At 53.5% G+C, this 15,969-nt stretch overlaps 1 protein-coding gene across 1 annotated transcript; it reads right to left on the reverse strand.

The window, feature by feature from the left end:
- Positions 1-6,432: 6,432 nt before the first annotated feature.
- S100A9 (S100 calcium binding protein A9) lies at positions 6,433-8,957 on the reverse strand. The gene is made up of 3 exons (XM_036273551.1): positions 8,823-8,957; positions 8,319-8,477; positions 6,433-6,812 (listed from the first exon to the last, which is right to left on the reverse strand). Exons 2-3 carry the CDS (start codon positions 8,457-8,459, stop codon positions 6,558-6,560), a joined length of 396 nt encoding a protein of 131 aa, XP_036129444.1. The 5' UTR covers positions 8,460-8,477; positions 8,823-8,957; the 3' UTR covers positions 6,433-6,557.
- Positions 8,958-15,969: the final 7,012 nt, after the last annotated feature.

Here is a 15,969-nt window from a genome sequence, read left to right on the forward strand (position 1 = left end):
CATCATCTCCTCCAGTTGTCAATCATATCGCATCGCTTGCCTGATTAAGACCCTCTAAGCCTTGTTCGTCATTCAGATCTCATTCTATTGTTGCCTCCCCAGGGAGGTTCTGACTGGTTCCCCACCTCAGCCCGCAGTCACTTTATCAGGTAGCGCTTTTATTTTTCTTGTGGAACTCATCACCATCTGAATTTATCTATTCCTTGTCGGACTCTCCCCTGGATGTAAGCTCCGGGGAGCAGGGGCCTGGTGTTCGGGTGGCCCAGCACCTCTGACAGTGCCCTGTGGCGGTGGCTCCTCCGTGACTGTCTGCTAAAGAATGGACACCTGCTCAACGCTGGTGGAGTTGAGAGTGACTGTCCTCTACCTGAGGGAACAAACAGCTGACAGAAGATGTAAGTGAGATGCTTGTGGTGGGGGAGGGGCGGGCAGACCTGTGGGCAGCCCTGGGCTTGGGGGGCCTTGCTGTGCAGCACCCTCCTCTGCCCAGACCCCGGCGACACTTGTGGGCAGTGGTCCTGACCCTCTGCTTCTCTTCTCCGGGTTCTCTTTCGACGATTTTCCCTTGTGATGCTTCCTTCCCTTTTTATTCCTTGTCTGGAGTAATAATATTATTTTTACTTTTTCTAGAGAGAAAGGAAGCGATAGAGAGATAGAAACACTGATGTTGACAGTGATTGGCTGCCCCCTGCACGCCCTGTACTGGGGATGGAGCCCACAACCCGGGCATGTGCCCTGACCGGGAACTGAACCGGGAACTGAACGGGGAACTGAACGGGGAACTGAACCCGGACCTCTCAGTCCATGGGACGGCACTCAATCCACTGAGCCACACGGGCTGGGCTGGAATAATAACATTACTAACAGGCATCTTGAAAGCTGAGCACCTTCTTTTGGAGGAGTCACTCCCGGTTAGGTGTGACCCCGAGTTGCTTCTCTAAGGCATTCCCCTCCCGGGACGCACCCCAGCTTCTTGGGAGTGCACCTCACCACCAAGGCCAGGAGGGCAGAGAGGAAGAGACTGGCAGAGAGAATGTCAGACAGGTCGAGACAAAGCGAGGGGCGAGCAGGAAGGGAGGGTAGAGGCAGGGAGAGGCGAGGGAAGACAGACTGATGGGCTGCCCGGCTGCGTGTTGGAACCCTGTCCCCTTTGCACCTGCCGCCGTCACCCCTCTTTGGTCCTCACCTCAGGTCTTGGCAACCATGCCCTCCCTCACTGTACAATCTGCATGTGACCATTCTGGGTGCCTGGGCAAACACGGGGCGCTCTTAGAGAGAAGGGAAAAGTGGGTGCTCAGACAAAGGCCAACCCCTCTGGTGTCACTTGCCCTGCCTCCTGCGGATGGGAGGACGGGGTCTGTGAGGATGGGCTGGGGTCCAGTCGGGGGGAGCCGAGGGAGACTTGGAGAGGAGGGATTGTTTCAGGCCTGAGCCACAAGAGGCAACAGGACTTGGGCAACCCCTTGTTTCTGTCCTGTTGTCATTGTGGTCACTGGAATGTCAAAATCCGCCACCCCGGCTTTCTAAAATGGAAGTTTTCCGCAACCGCGGGAGGCAGGGCAGGGCACGGAGGCTGGTTCCTGTGGCAGGCTCCTGAGCAGGGCTTGTGCCAGGGTTGTGTAAGATTGCCCCAGCAGGCTGGCGAAAGCCGCAGCGAGGTCCCAGGCAACGGGTGGCAGCATGCCCACCTGGCTGAGACGGCCGGATATTTGAGACCCCGGATGGTGGGGCGGCCTCCCTCCCGCCGCAGACCCACAGCGCACAGGGGACTGTCCTACGATGTGAATATTGTACCAGTTCCCTCCTCTGACCTCCGCTGCTCCTGCCCTCTGCCCTCCGGCTGGAAGCGTGAGCTCTCGGGCCTGGCGTCTGCCCCCTCGAACCCTGGGCTCCTCCGTCCTGCCCAGACACCCCGCCCACTGTCAGGACTGTGCACACATGTTCTCCACTGTCTCAAGCACCTGCACATTTTGGGGGGACGCGCACTGCCCCCAGGCTGGCAGTCACTCTGATCTGCCTTCTGCGGAACTATTCACCTCTCTGGCCTTTCATTTTCTGGGTTAGAACCACTGCGGCCCTGTCTCGTCTGCCCTGCGGCCTGGGAGTGCCTTAATGACAGGGTGAAGCCCCGTTTACTGCAGCGGCCCCCGGAGCTATCGTGCCCACAGACAGTGAGGTCATGACATGACTCGTGTCTGTTGAGTGACTGAGTGAGCGGACCAGCAGGTGGTGACGCAGTCACCCGTCTGCCCCCAGTTCCGGGAGCATCTCACATCACCGGGCCCCGCAGCACAGTCAGCGTTAAGCGTCTGGGCAGAGTCCAGTAGCTTAGGCTGCTGTTCCTTCCTCACCCCTCCCAAAAGCCTTCCAGAAGTTCAGGTTCCACAGCTAAGGGGAGCAGGTCCCCCTTCCGCGTCGACAGGTTCTCTGTGAGGCAGGGGAAACCCCGAAGTTCTTATTTCCCAAAGGATGCCGTAAGAATCGTAGAGGTAGTCAGCAGTTCTCACCCGGGGTAGGCATCTTAACCTCGACACGCTCATGGCCTGTGTCAGGGACGAAGCCAACTCTCTACTCAGCAGAACCAGTTTTTTGTTTGTTTGTTTTGTTTAATGGAAGGGGCTACTGGGGTGGAAGGGGCTCTCTTTAATATGTTCAAAGAAAACCGCGCAGAGCTGTGTGGAGTGGCCTACCGCCCGGCCTTCTTCCCCGCCCTCGGGCTGAGCTGGTAGAGCAACGAGGCGAAGGGAGAGCGCCTGGCGTCTAGGAGCAGTTCCCTGCCACCCGCTGTTCCAACCTCTCCCAGCCTTCAGGTTGCACGGGGACGAGCCCTAATCCCCAAGGCTGCCCCCTCTTACCCTCCCTCTCCATCAGGGCCCCGGACCACCCTACCTTCACTCAGTCACCGGGAGGCTCACTGACGCTCGCTCCCTGCTGGCACCTGGGTGCGGAGACCCAGCATCGCCCTCGCCTTAGGGCCCTCAGCCTTGCTGAGAAGGGGTTCAGCTTCGCGCCAAAGTGCAAGGGAGAAGTACAGTGATACCTCGGTTCTCGAATGCCTCGGATTTCGACCAAATCGGTATTCGACCAGGAGATTCGAGAAACTTTTGTCTTGGAATCCGAACAAATATTTGGAACTCGAACTTCCGAGATGAGCCGAGTTGAGCCGAATGGCGTTCATTCGGCCCAGCGCGCCTTGCTCGCGTCATCAGTGTGAGTGCAGAGAGAGAGTCACGCTTTGTGGAGAGAGTCACGCTTTACACTGAATTTAACCCTTAGACATACTGTACACTTTTATTTCTTGTTGAGACTTATGTTTTTCTACATATTATATACAAATTAGGCCAGTAAATAGGCATTTTCTGGGGCTTGGAACGAATTAATCCAGTTTCCATTATTTCCTATTGGGTTTCATTGCTTCGGTTCTCGAACAATTTGGTTCTCGACCGTCCTCCTGGAACGAATTATGTTCGAGAACCGAGGTATCACTGTATCAGCGAGTCCGATGGGCCTGGCCAGGGAAGCCTCTGTATACTTGAGGAAGGTGGGTAGTCAGGGAAGTCTTCCTGGAGGCAGTGACACAGAGACCCCAGGGTGGTACAGAGGTCAGAGCGAGCCTGGATGCCATTGAGGGAAATGTTCTGAAGAAGTGGGTGTTGGTGGGAAGGGGTTGGGTTTTCCTGTGACCCCGTGGATGTGGAGGGAAATGGGCATTAATACCCAGCAGGTACAGGGAGACTGTCTGGCTCAGTGTAACGAAGGACTTTCTGTGTCATTGGCAAAGGACAAAGCTCCCTTTCCTGGAGGGGTGCGAGGCGGGCACTGCCAACCACTTGGCGGGGATTTTCGGGAGACTCACTTAAGCGTGGGGGTGGGGCAGGCTGGGTTAAATCAACAATTTCAAACTTTTTCTCTAGACAAATTCCTTCCTTCAAATGGAAGCTTCTAGTGCATAATAGATGAAGGCCGGAAGGAGTCAAGCTGGGGAGGGGCTTTAGCTCCGTCAGCACGCTGCCCCCTACCTGCCAGTGTGCGGCTCACTGGTGATCCCAGAAGCCTCCCATCTGCTGCACTTAATCCCACCCTCCTTTCTCCACACGCGTCTCACTCATGGAACACGAGAGAAATCAGAACAGCTGTACAGTCAGTATTTGTTGAGAACCTACTATGACCTACTATATATCAGCCACTACTCGAGGTGCTGGGAATAAAAAAGAGAATAGCCCTGGCCTGTTTGGCTCAGCGGTTAGAGCGTCGGCCTGCAGTCCAGAAAGAACCGGGTTCGGTTCCTGCTAAGGGCATGTACCTCGGTTGCAGTTTGTCCCCGCAGGGTCATGTCGGTGACAACCACTCGATGTGTCCCTTTCACATAGATGTCTCTCTCTCTCTCTCTCCCTCCCACTCTATCTGAACAAAATATGGAAAAATGTCCTCAGGTGAGGATAAAAAAAACAGAGAATAAGATGGATGGTGGGTTCACAGTCAAGGGGGAGGCGGATTCACAAACATATGTGTGACACATTCCCTCCCATCCCCTGCCCCTTTCTCTCCCCTCCCCTCCCCTTCTCTCCTGTTCCCTACCTTATCCTCCCCTATCTTAACCCACCCTAAGCCCCTCCCCTCCCCTACCTTACTTCACCCTCACCATAGCCCTAACCCCACTCTATTTTCCTCCCCTCCCCTCCCCTCCCCTCCCCTCCCTACTTTACCTGAAGCATGGAGTCCTGGCAAAGCCACTGACAGAACCCAGGCCTCCCAACTCTCAGGCTGGCTCTCTCTCCCCTACCAAGCTGCAGGCAGAGGGGCGACCCTACGGGGCAGCAGAATAGCTGAGCAGAGGTGTCAGAATGTGAGTGTCTCCAGCGGTCAGATCCCCAAGCCAGGCAGGGAAGGAACTGGGGGCTTCTAAGCTCGGTCCCCCAAGCTCAGAGCCAGGAGCAGTTCCTGGAAGCACCCCCTGCCCCGCAGTGGGAGCTCGCGCCTTTGCTCCGGCAGCAGAGGCCCGGGCCCTTGAGCAGGGCCGGCAGCCAGGCAGTGTGGGAGGGCGGGGTCTGACACCTGACCGCGCTCCTGTCTCCATGCTCAGCACTGGGCAGGCGCCGGAGCAGCCCCTGGAGAAGACGGTTTCAGGGGCTTTCCTCTCTGCCCCATCGTGGCCACCCCACCACCATGGGCTGCTTTCTCACTGGTGGCAGGAGGGTAGATGACTCAGTCCTCCAGCTCCCCCAAATACTCATTCGGTCGGTCTTTTCTCTGTGGGAGGACAGGCGGGGCAGACACCCTTGATCTGGGCTGTGGTCTTTAAAGGGCCCACCCTGCCCTGGTGGGACACTGGGAAAGGCTGGGGGTGATGTTCTCAGGCCAGAGGGCAGGGAGAGAAGGCAGCGGCGTCACTGGAGGGCTCGAAATGAGCGGTGGGTCTGGAGCAAGGCCCCGCTACAGGTTTGTTTTTTTTTATCCTCATCCGAGGACATTTTTCCATTTTTTGTTCAGATAGAGTAGGAGGGAGGGAGAGAGAGAAACATTGATGTGAAAGGGACACATCGAGTGGCTGCCACCTGCACAACCAACCAGGGCTGGGGACAAACTGCAACCGAAGTACGCGCCCTTAGCAGGAACCGAACCCAGGTCTCTCTGGACCGCAGGCCGACGCTCTAATCGCTGAGCCAAACCGGCCAGGGCCCAACTGCAGGTTTTGCAGACAGAAGCAAGTGTCCCTGCTGGCCTGAGCAATCAGCGACTGACCAGGGCCTGGAGGAACCTCGGTCCCCTCAGGGAGGGCAGTTTGCCTTCAGGCTTAGAACCTGAATCTTCAAGCCCAAAAGGCTCTCTGGACCCAGATCTAACCTCCTCATTGGGGCTGCTGAGTGTGGGCTGGACTCCCCGACTTTCACTCATGTGCACCCCTGCCCCGGGGTCCATGGGGAGGACGAGAGAGCTCCTCTGAGAGACTGCTGTGGTGGATTTGGAACTTCGTCTGTGACTAAGCACCCAGCCTGGCCCGTCGCCAGTGCCCACACTCCCGTTCCTCCGGCCGGCGGGCCTAGCGCTGTCTGCGGCCTCCGCCGAACCAGGTTCGGTTAGAAGAGACCCGGCTGTGTGGTCAGCACTGGGTGAAGAGGTTGTGGCTGGGTGGTGGTGGTGGTGGCTGCCATGTCGAGGGGATGGGATACCCCCTTTTTGCTTTCTGTGGTGACAAGGGCCGATTTGACAGGTTGGATAGGAAAGTCCTGAGCTAGGTTGGGGTGACTAGGACCTGAGCAGTAAGGCCTGAGGTCAGAGGTGAGAAAATGCTCAGGGAGGTGAGAGTAAGGGGCTCAGAACAGAACGACTTGCTGCTTGAAGGGGCCTGGCCCCAGTCCAGGGGCATCGGGCCTCTAGCCCAGACCCCGGGGAAGACAGGTGGCGAGGGGGCGGAGGAAGCACACAGAGCACTGGTTTGGAGGAACACTTTATTGCATCCCAGCCCCCAGCCCTGCAGCTAAGGGCCACCGCCTCAGCTGTGTGCACACAGCCCTGGGGCCCTGGTTGGGCAGGGGCAGGGTGGCCTGGCCTCCTGATTAGTGGTTGTGGCTGTGACCACCATGGCTGTGGCTGTGGCCACCCTGGGTTTGGCAGGAGCCCTGGCCCTCCCCGAAGCCTGGCCCGTGGCTGTGGCCTTTCCCTTTGGGGTGACCCTTGTGCATCTCCTCGTGCGATGCCTCCGTCAGCCGGCCCACCAGGATGGCGAACTCCTCGAAGCTCAGATCCTTGTCTCCATTTGTGTCCAGGTCCTCCATGATGTCCTCCACGGCCCCCGGCTTCCTATTCTCCTTCTGTGAGTTGGGAGACAGGAGGGTCAGGGCCAGGGTTGGGTGGCACAGCACAAGACCCGAAGGCCAAGTCACTGGGAGAACTGGCTTCTGGACCTCAGTCCCAAACTTAAAACTGACCATCAACAGGCTGCTGGTTACTTTGCAGTTACTCTGCACACCACCAGGTCTGCCCCAGAACCAGTCTGGTCCCAGCCCCTCAGCTCCTGTCCACTTCGCCCCTCCCGTCCCTCTCGCGGTTACAAATTACTGACACTCATTTCAACCTGTGTAACAGGAACCACTTGAGGAAAACAAGATGATTGGGGTCTTGTGTAGGGACAGAGCAGTGTGGGTGCTCCGTTGACCCCAAAGGGTGTGATGAAGTATGTGGGGTGTGCAAGGGGAGGTGAGCTCCAGGGATGGTTTCCAGCTATGCCACTCGCTGGCTGGGGCACCTCAGCTAAGTCCCTTCTGGAACCTGCAGCTGCCCGGCTCATCTCCAAGGCCCTTCCCTCCTGCTATGCTTCTGCACGGCCTGTGTTTTCTGCACATGTGCCATTGCCCTGGGGATGACCAGTCACTCCTACGCAGCCATTGGCAAGGTCCTAGCTCCCCCTCCTGGCCTGTCACTCTGCTCCGGGCAGGGGGGAGGGGTGGAGATGAGCAGGCCCAGGCCTCAAGCAGAGGAAGTCTTGCCGGCACTACCCTCTGTTGTGGATGCGGCATCCTGCTTGCTGAGTGAGGCCCCACCCACGGGGAGCTGTCCGCGTCCCTAACATCTCCAACTGCTGCAACTCTCTGCACCACCCCGGTGGGGGTAGCTCAGGGCGGGCTGCCCACTGGCCCAGGACATCCGCCCAGGAATAGAACTGAGACTGGTACCCACGCCCACCACCCTTCTTAGTCCAGGCCTCTGCTCCCCAAAGTCCCCACATGTGTAAAGAAACAAAACTTCTGATAGAACAAATCCTCCTTTTCCCCAGAACTGCCTAACCCTTTTTAGATCAGCAAATACATCACACGGTCCTGACTGCTGTGTACATGCCCGAGCTGGGCGGGCTTTGCACAGGCCGTTCATTCCCTAGCAGAGACCTTCTGACCAGCAGAGGGCCTGGGGTCTCCTCTGACCACCTGAGGCTTAGTCTCCTTGGCTTCTGCGAAGGCTACTCCTCACCTGCTTCTCTCCTCAACACCCAGGTCTCAGCTAAATGCCACCTTCTCAGAGGGGCCCTTCTTGTCCACCTAACTCATCACCACTCCCCTGCCCAGCCCAACTCACCCACCGCATCTCTCTGTCTTTGGGGCACACACTGGCACTGGATGTATCTGTGCTTTGTCGGTCAGCATCTTTGCTGTGTGTCTCTCCCGGGACAGGGCCGGCACACAGCACAGGGTCAGTCAGTCGTACTTGGAACTGGGTCGAAGGCTAGACTTTTCCCCTCAAGCGTTGCAGACGGCACCCCCACCCTCTACCCTTAGCTCAGACTGTCGCCAGGCCGGGTCAGGCGGCCAGGAGCCCAGCCCTACCTTGAGGAAGTTGGGCAGCTCCTTCCTCGCCATCTGCTTGAACTCCCTCTGGTTCAGCCTGTCGGGGTGCCCCAGGCGCGTGGAGTACTGGTGGAAAATGTTGATGATGGTCTCGATGCTGCATTCCATCAGTGACGACATGGTGGCCGGCTTCCTGTACTGTGAGCAAAGGAGAAGCCAGGGGTCAGGTGCCCAAAGGAAAAGGCACCTCCCCTGGCTGCTCGCAGAAATGGAGGGGGAACACAGAAAAAGAAGAAAGCGATTTTTATTCAGCTGGGAAATAAGCCTGTCCCACACATGGGCGGAATCATTTTTAGGATATCTGCAGAATGTCACAAAGCAGAGCCCTTGAGAGCAGGGGGCCCAGCAGGACATGGCCAAACACAGTCGTGTGACGGAAGCTGCGAGGTGAGCAGTGAACCCAGGAGGGTTAGGAAGGAAGGCGGGTAGAAGGTGTGAGGGACTCCAGGCAGGCTCCTGCCCAGGGCCGGGCAGCTTACTTACCTCAGCTGAGGAGTCACACAGAGAGGTTTGTCAGTGTCCTGTGAGCCCAGCATTTATAGGCCTCCCGGGCCGACGCAGCCCTCTAGTGGGAAGATTGCTTCACAGGTGAGCATGTGGTAACCCCAGCTGGGCTGCCAGGAAGCTGGCTGGGGCGGGACAGGAAATGTTCACATAGATCCTTCTGTATTTTTGTGAAATTCCCAGTCTTGGGCCTGGAGCTGGTCGGGGAGGAAGTTGCTTGGTTAGTTCACTTCCCTCCACCCTACTCTGCTGCCTTCCCTGGCGAGCTGTTTCTCCTCGGGTACCCCTCCTCCCCCTGACCCTGACGCTGCCTGGTTGAGGGAGCACCTTCCCTCCCTCCTGATAGCCAGTGGCCGGAGGAGGGCTGGGGATCCTTGGGGGTCCCGGCCAGCTTTGCCCCCCGATGTGAGCACCAGGCATGGCCGAACCTTCCCCTCCCTGGCTCTGGGATCAGTGCTGTTCCCCAGGGCGAGGGGCTGGAATGGAGGTTTTAGATTCACAGCAGGGAATCCAGGTTAGAAGGGCGGGGGGGGGGGGGGGGCGGATAGTCAACCCCCTAATATTGCAGATGAAGAGACTGACACCCAGAGAGGTGTCAGGCAGGTGTCAGCGCAGGGTCACATAGCTGGCTGGTGACATAGCAGGAATTGGGCCCAGATATCCTGGTTTCTGCTGAGGGTGATCGGATTACACCTCCCTCTTGCAGTCTAGGTGAGATCCTCGGGGCTTAAGTGTTTCTAGATGCTGTCAACATGATTGTTCTAAATCCTGCTCCCAACTGTGGGAACCACGCCCTTAAGAAGCTTATAACACGAAGACAACTGTTTTAATGTTGGGCAAGACCTGCCACTTGGGCTGCAAGACTCCATAGCTCCCCATGTCCCGGGGAGAGAGCCAGGCTGCTGAGCACAGCACGCAAAGCACCTGACGGCCCTGCCCGGCCTGGTCCACCTCTCCTCCTGCCCCTCCCCTGGCGCCCACGGGGCCCCTGAGCCTTGTCCTTGGTGCTCTCGCCTCTGGTGTGCCCTCCAGCCACGGTGAGGTGCAGTCCTGATAGGGGTACAGGGTAGAATAAAAATGATTTTAATTTTTCCTCTTCTCTTCCTTTCCCACCCTTTTACTAGCAGAAGGTGGAATTGATTAACCAACTGTATATGTTTAACCTGACCTGCTGGCTGAGATGTTGCTGTAGTTCTCAGCTGACCAGCAAAGAAAGAGACTTCTAACCCAGCCCTGAACTGACGTGCCTGGCCTCCAGGAGTCGGAGGCTGATCGGTTAGGTCTCAGAGACACTGGGATGACGCACACCTGCCCACTGCCTGAGCGGTCTCAGAATGCTGACCCTCCTGTTCAGGCACCAGCAATGAAGACCTTTATCAAGACCCAAGACCCCCCCCCAGAGACTCAAATACCAGGACCGCTAACCACCAGAACCCCTCTGTAGTCCCTGCCCCCACCCCCTTCCCTGATTCCCCCATGTAAGCTTTCTCCTAACAAGCTTAAGGGGAAGGCGAGTGTTAGGGCTTTTACTTGTCACCTCTCCAGATTTCTGGCATCTGATACTGTCAAACACACACCTGTAATCCAATCCCTGCCTCTGCTTTTTGACTGGGTGATGACAAGTAGCAGGAGCACGGGGACTCCGCTGAACTCGTTTGAATTTCTGGTGACTCCCCCTGAACAATGTTGGGGCTCTCCAGTAGGTCCTAGCAAGGCTTTTGGGGAGTCCCAGAGGACGCCTGGACAGGGGAGCCCCGACCCTGAGCCAAGATCTCCGTGGCTGCCTGGTGGTTTTGCCAAGGGAGGTCTTTGGTCTCCAGACCTCAGCGCCTCCCCTCACTTCACCTGCTTAACGAGACTGGATGTGTGCTTGGAGGGAAGAGGGCCTGCCTGGTTTTAGGCCTTTGGCTGTCTGTGGCCTACAGACCAAATCTGGATAAGTCGACATCATATCAGGTGTTCTGTAACAGAAATCTGGTAACCAGTTCTGCTCTGGGCCTGGCATTAGGTTTGGTTCTTCAGAGCTGTGAACAGGTCTCTGAGGAGTCATTGGACTCAAGTCTGACTGGGTAAGACTTGACTGGAAAGGACTCTGACTTATTTTAAATTACGTGTCTCTGAGAATACATTTTCAGATCGTACTCTTGAACTGGATGGAGATTACTAGAACTCTATGGACGATCTGGATGTATGGAAGTACTTGCAAATATTCAGAAGAAACAAAAATTGGTTACGGGACTGAGGGACTGAATGGAGGGAAGATGCTTGTAGTTTTTGTAACTTTTTGTAACTATTGCTGATTTTTAATCTTTTTGTTTCCTAGACATAAGGAAACTTATTTTTAAAGCAATTTGGTAAATTGTACCTTAACAAGCAATATTGAGGCATATTTATTTTTCTCTCTGTCTGATCCTTCTGGAATTTGGAAACCTGTCCTTATTATTCTCATGGCAATAGGTTTATTTGCATAAATCCAATAAGAATCTGATTTCTTCATAACAGGACACATAAAGCCAGTTTCCAATTGTGCTTTTATTACCCAAGACTTTGACTGGAATGTCGTGTCTGAGAGAAACATGCCTGGACGCTGGATGTCACCAGAAGCGTGAAGGAGTGGAGACCGACTCTGAAGCCGATACAGGCCCCTTGGAGAAGTGGCCTGGGGCCTCGCTCATTCACGTGGCTCATTCACGTGGCTCATTCGCGTGGCTCACGTGGCTCGTGGCAGTCATTCCCAGTGAGGAACGAGGGCTCTTTCCTGGGAGATGGCAAAGGACGAACTGAAGACATTCTAGGAATCTCGGGAACTCAGGAACTCACCACGTGACGGGTATTGCAGGCAAAGCCTGGTGGCAGCTTGGTGGTTTGGCTTCTCTGCCCTTTGGGACTAATTAAAGCTCAGTCTGGAGACTCCTTGTAAGAGTCCAGCAAAGCACATTTAAGGAAGTCTATATAATTACTTCCTGTTCCTATTGTGTTTAAGCAAATAATCAGTCTGAATTGAAACTGGACCGCATGCAGTAAATGAATTAGTCTTAATTTACCTCTTTCATAAAAATGAGGATAATTTTAAGGGGAGAAGAAACTGTTTCAGTAGAAATCACAACGCCCAGTTGTGGACAGTGGACTCGAGTACAGTTAACTGTCTGCAAAATTTTGTTCTCCACACATGGACCAAAGTGGTTTCTGGATCTTTCCAGTTGTTTTCAATCCTCTGAGACGACGTTTCATTTTTTCCTCCCATCCTTGGATTAGGATTTAGTAGGAGCTAAATTTTTTCCTGAGGCGGTGTCCGTTTGCAGAATTTACCTGTGTGCCTGATGACATCGCCGGAGATGCTCAAGCTGCAGGCAACTTGCTCTCATTCCAGCCAAGCCCAGAAGGTCCTCTTGATCTTTCAGGATCCATCGTTATTTCCTCATAAAAGCCCTGGGTACAGTGGACAGTGTGGACAAATTAATTAATTTCTCAGTTAACACCGGAGCAACCTATTGGCAGTGAATATCCAACGAACAGAGTGAAGGTCCCCCTCGGCCGCAGCGGCCGGGCCTCAGGAGCACTACAGCACCAAGCTTTCCTCAGGCCACTGGGGTGTCGCTGGGAGACCTCAGACCAGCGGCGGGGGACCTTTTATCTGCCAAGTGCCGTTTGGATATTTATAACATCCTTCCCCGGCCATTCAAAATTATCCACTTAATAATTAACCCGCTGTATTTGGTCAAACATTTCATTAACTCAAACCTAATGTGACGGCTGGAACTGCTTCTCTTTGGTGAGAGGTGTGATGGTACTGGTCCTGATGACGTTGCTACTTGCAACTGCTTTTCAGGGTTTGTGCTGGTCAGTCTGAAGCACAGTTGACTCTGCGATATGTTTTGAAAGGAACTGCTCGCAGCAGTAAGTTGTTCTGAACACGGATGCATATTTCAGTGCCTGTCTCCTCAAAGTGGGAAATTCATCGCTGCTTATGTAACGTTCATAGAACTCAAGCAGTGGGAGGTTGTTGCACCTACCTTTCAGATCATCGTCGCTTTGCAGCTGAATGAGCTCCTGTTGTAGGTTATCAGGCACATCAGCTGGTTCCACAATGAAAGGATGTAGCCAAGATGTTCAATTCCATTTGTTTACTTTTCACATCCTTGACTCGTTCTTTAAATGCTTCAATTAGTTTCACACAGTCACCAGCACATTCAAGTGTCTGGAAGGCATTTGTCCTTCCAGAGTGGGGAAATGCACTGTGTATTCCTTTCCAGTTGCACTTTCCACAACCTTAATTTAGCTTTGAATGATTTCACATTTGAAAGCAGGGAGCTCGGAAGCTGGTTGGGCTCTGAGAGGCACTTGGTAGTGTCCCCCATGAACAGTAAACCACACAGCCACTTGCTGTCACTGGGTTCCCTGACAGGTTTTCCCTTCATCTCCATGAACTGCTTGACTTCATCCCAAAGCTTGTAAAACCTCATGAGCATGTTCCCACGACTCAGCCACCACACTTCACAGTGATAAACAAGATCACCGTACTCAGAGTCAAGATCATTCAGTAACTCCTTAAACTGGCAGCCATTAAACCCTCTGCTTTTGACAACATTTATGCAGGACACTACTCTTGACATCACATTGTTGAGCTGCAACGACTGTGCACAGAGACCCTCTTGGTGTGTGATGCAGTGGCGTATAATTAAGTCACTTGGATCAAGACTGAGACAATTCAGTTCATTCTTGACAAATGCAAGTAACCCTTTTTGGAAGCCAGCCATGGCTGGAGCGCCATCTATAGTAAGGCCACTTAACTTTTCAAATGTTAGCTCAAGTTTTTTCATTCATAAAACAAGCTCCTCTCACGTGTCAAACTGCAGGTATCCCAAGAGTGAAAACAGCCAGTTGGGCAGTATTTGTTTTATTCACTGTCTCACACAAACCAGAGAGAAAAACTGGAAATCTCTTGCAAAATCCTTCAGTTTTTAAAAATATCTTGTGCTAAATCTGATCCGAGTCTGTTCTCCGAGAGAAACTCACACTGAAACAATGTTACTTCGTCTGGTGCTAACAGCTTGCAGCCCCCACGCACTCTGTCACAGACTCTCCCTCCGCAGGAGGCCTCAGCTTTGCCATTAGCTCGCTCACTACATAACTCGTCTGAATAACTTGTCTTGATCACAAGGCCTAGTGAAAGCACTTGTGATTCCAAACTCCGCTGAAGAGCATTGATTTTACCCAGACTCATTTGGCCTCCCACTTCATTGAGTTTAGCGTGTTTTGAGCTGTCATGACGCTCCAGATTGGCTTTTTTTCTTATTACTGCTAACGCATCGCCACACACTAGGCCTTTGACTTCAACAAAAACATAATCATTTGTCCATTTCTCTTGGAAAGATTGACACTGCATGACCTTTTCTTTGTAGTGGCCATTTGTAGGATGTCACACCCCTCAAGTTCTAATAACGATCCAGTGTGTGTGTTGCCAGCAATGTGATTATTTTGCTTTGATCGCCGTTCTAATCCTGCATCTTGGATTTGGAACATATCATATCATCGACACTTGAGGTCTGTTCTGTGTACTGTAATTTCCTTCATCTTCATCTGAGATTCAGTTTTTGAGAGGATTGTTGAATGTGGACGTGTAGATAAAGGTTGGATTGGAGTTATCGTCTGTGTGGACAAATAAGTCCACATCGTTGTCAATCATCTGAGGCAAGGTCATCAAGGTCTTGAGGACTCATCTCATCTTATCTCATCATATCGCATCATCACCAGATCACCGTGGTTTTGCCAGTGTGTTAGTACTTTCGTAATGTGTGCACTTCCAGCCCGCCTGGCCCTGACTGTCCTCTGAGTCACCGCAGTACAGGCAGATGGGCTGGGGGCAGCCGTCGAGAGGCACAGGTGTGTGTGCTGTCACGTACTTGTATGTGTCGTGTCTATTCCGCAACAAATTTTCCTTGCTTGTTCCTCAAACTTTACATTATTATTATGATTCACTTAATATAAATGTATGTTGCTATGAAAAAAGCTCCTAGTCCTAGCCAGTTGGGCTCAGCAGTTAGAACATTGGCCTGCAGACCAAATAGTCGCGGGTTCGATTCCGGCCAAGCGTGCTACCTCGGTTTCGGTTCGTCCCCGACCCTGGTCAGGTCGTGCGAGAGGCAGCCAGTCGATGTGTCCCTCTCACATTGATGTTTCTCTCTCCCTCTCTTCCACCCTTCCACTCTATCTGAAGATGAATGGAAACATATCCTCGGGTGAGGATTAAAAGAAAAACAAAAAACTTCCTAGATTTATTGAATTTCGAGTTCTGCCTGCAGTTGCCATGGCAGGGCGAGACCAAATGATTGCGAGGGCCTTATGTGGCCCGTGGGCTGGGTGTCCCCCACCCCTGCCTTAGACTGGACACAGCTCCTTCATGTGGCAGGCCGGCCCACGCGTCGGGACCGGCTTCCCAGGGACCTTTTCTTCAGGGAGGCGGCATTTTGTCTTCAGGTCCCACCAGAACATACACTGCAGCCCAGATGTTTGTAATCTGTTCAGGGGGACCCGGAAAAAAACTATTCTCTCCTGGGATCTACAAGCAAGTAAGTAAAACTGTTGGGGCAGATGTGACCCAGGGTGAGCTGTATTCCCTCGAGTGGCCCGAGATATGGCCGGAGAAATCCCAGGTGGTGATACATATTTATGTAAATGTTCTCTATCACCCCGGTAGGAAATAGCTACACATCAGCAGTTACTTTGAAATCTAAGACTTTAATCACAAGAGCCAATGAAGCTGCCACTCAGTCATTAATCTCCAAAGTTCTCTAAATTCTTTGGCTATTGTTGTCCTAAGTAATCACATTGTCTTAAATTACTTACTACTTGAACAAGGAGGTGTTTGTCTCTTATTGTACTTAACATCTTGGCTCAGGTAGAAACAAGCATCGCCTTGCCCAGCTGGTATGGTTCAGTGCTTGAACATTGACCCATAAACCAAGAGGTTGCTGGTTCGATTCCAGGTCAAGGCACATGCCCAGGTTGTGGGCCAAATCCCCGGTGGGGGCATGCAGGAGGCAGCTGATCAATATTTCTCTCTCATCAGTGTCTCTCTCTCTCTCTCTCTCTCTCTCTCTCTCTCTCTCTCTCCCTAAAATAATCA

Source organism: Molossus molossus, unplaced genomic scaffold (assembly GCF_014108415.1).
Source record: "Molossus molossus isolate mMolMol1 unplaced genomic scaffold, mMolMol1.p scaffold_m16_p_20, whole genome shotgun sequence".
In the NCBI taxonomy this organism is placed as follows: Eukaryota; Metazoa; Chordata; class Mammalia; order Chiroptera; family Molossidae; genus Molossus; species Molossus molossus.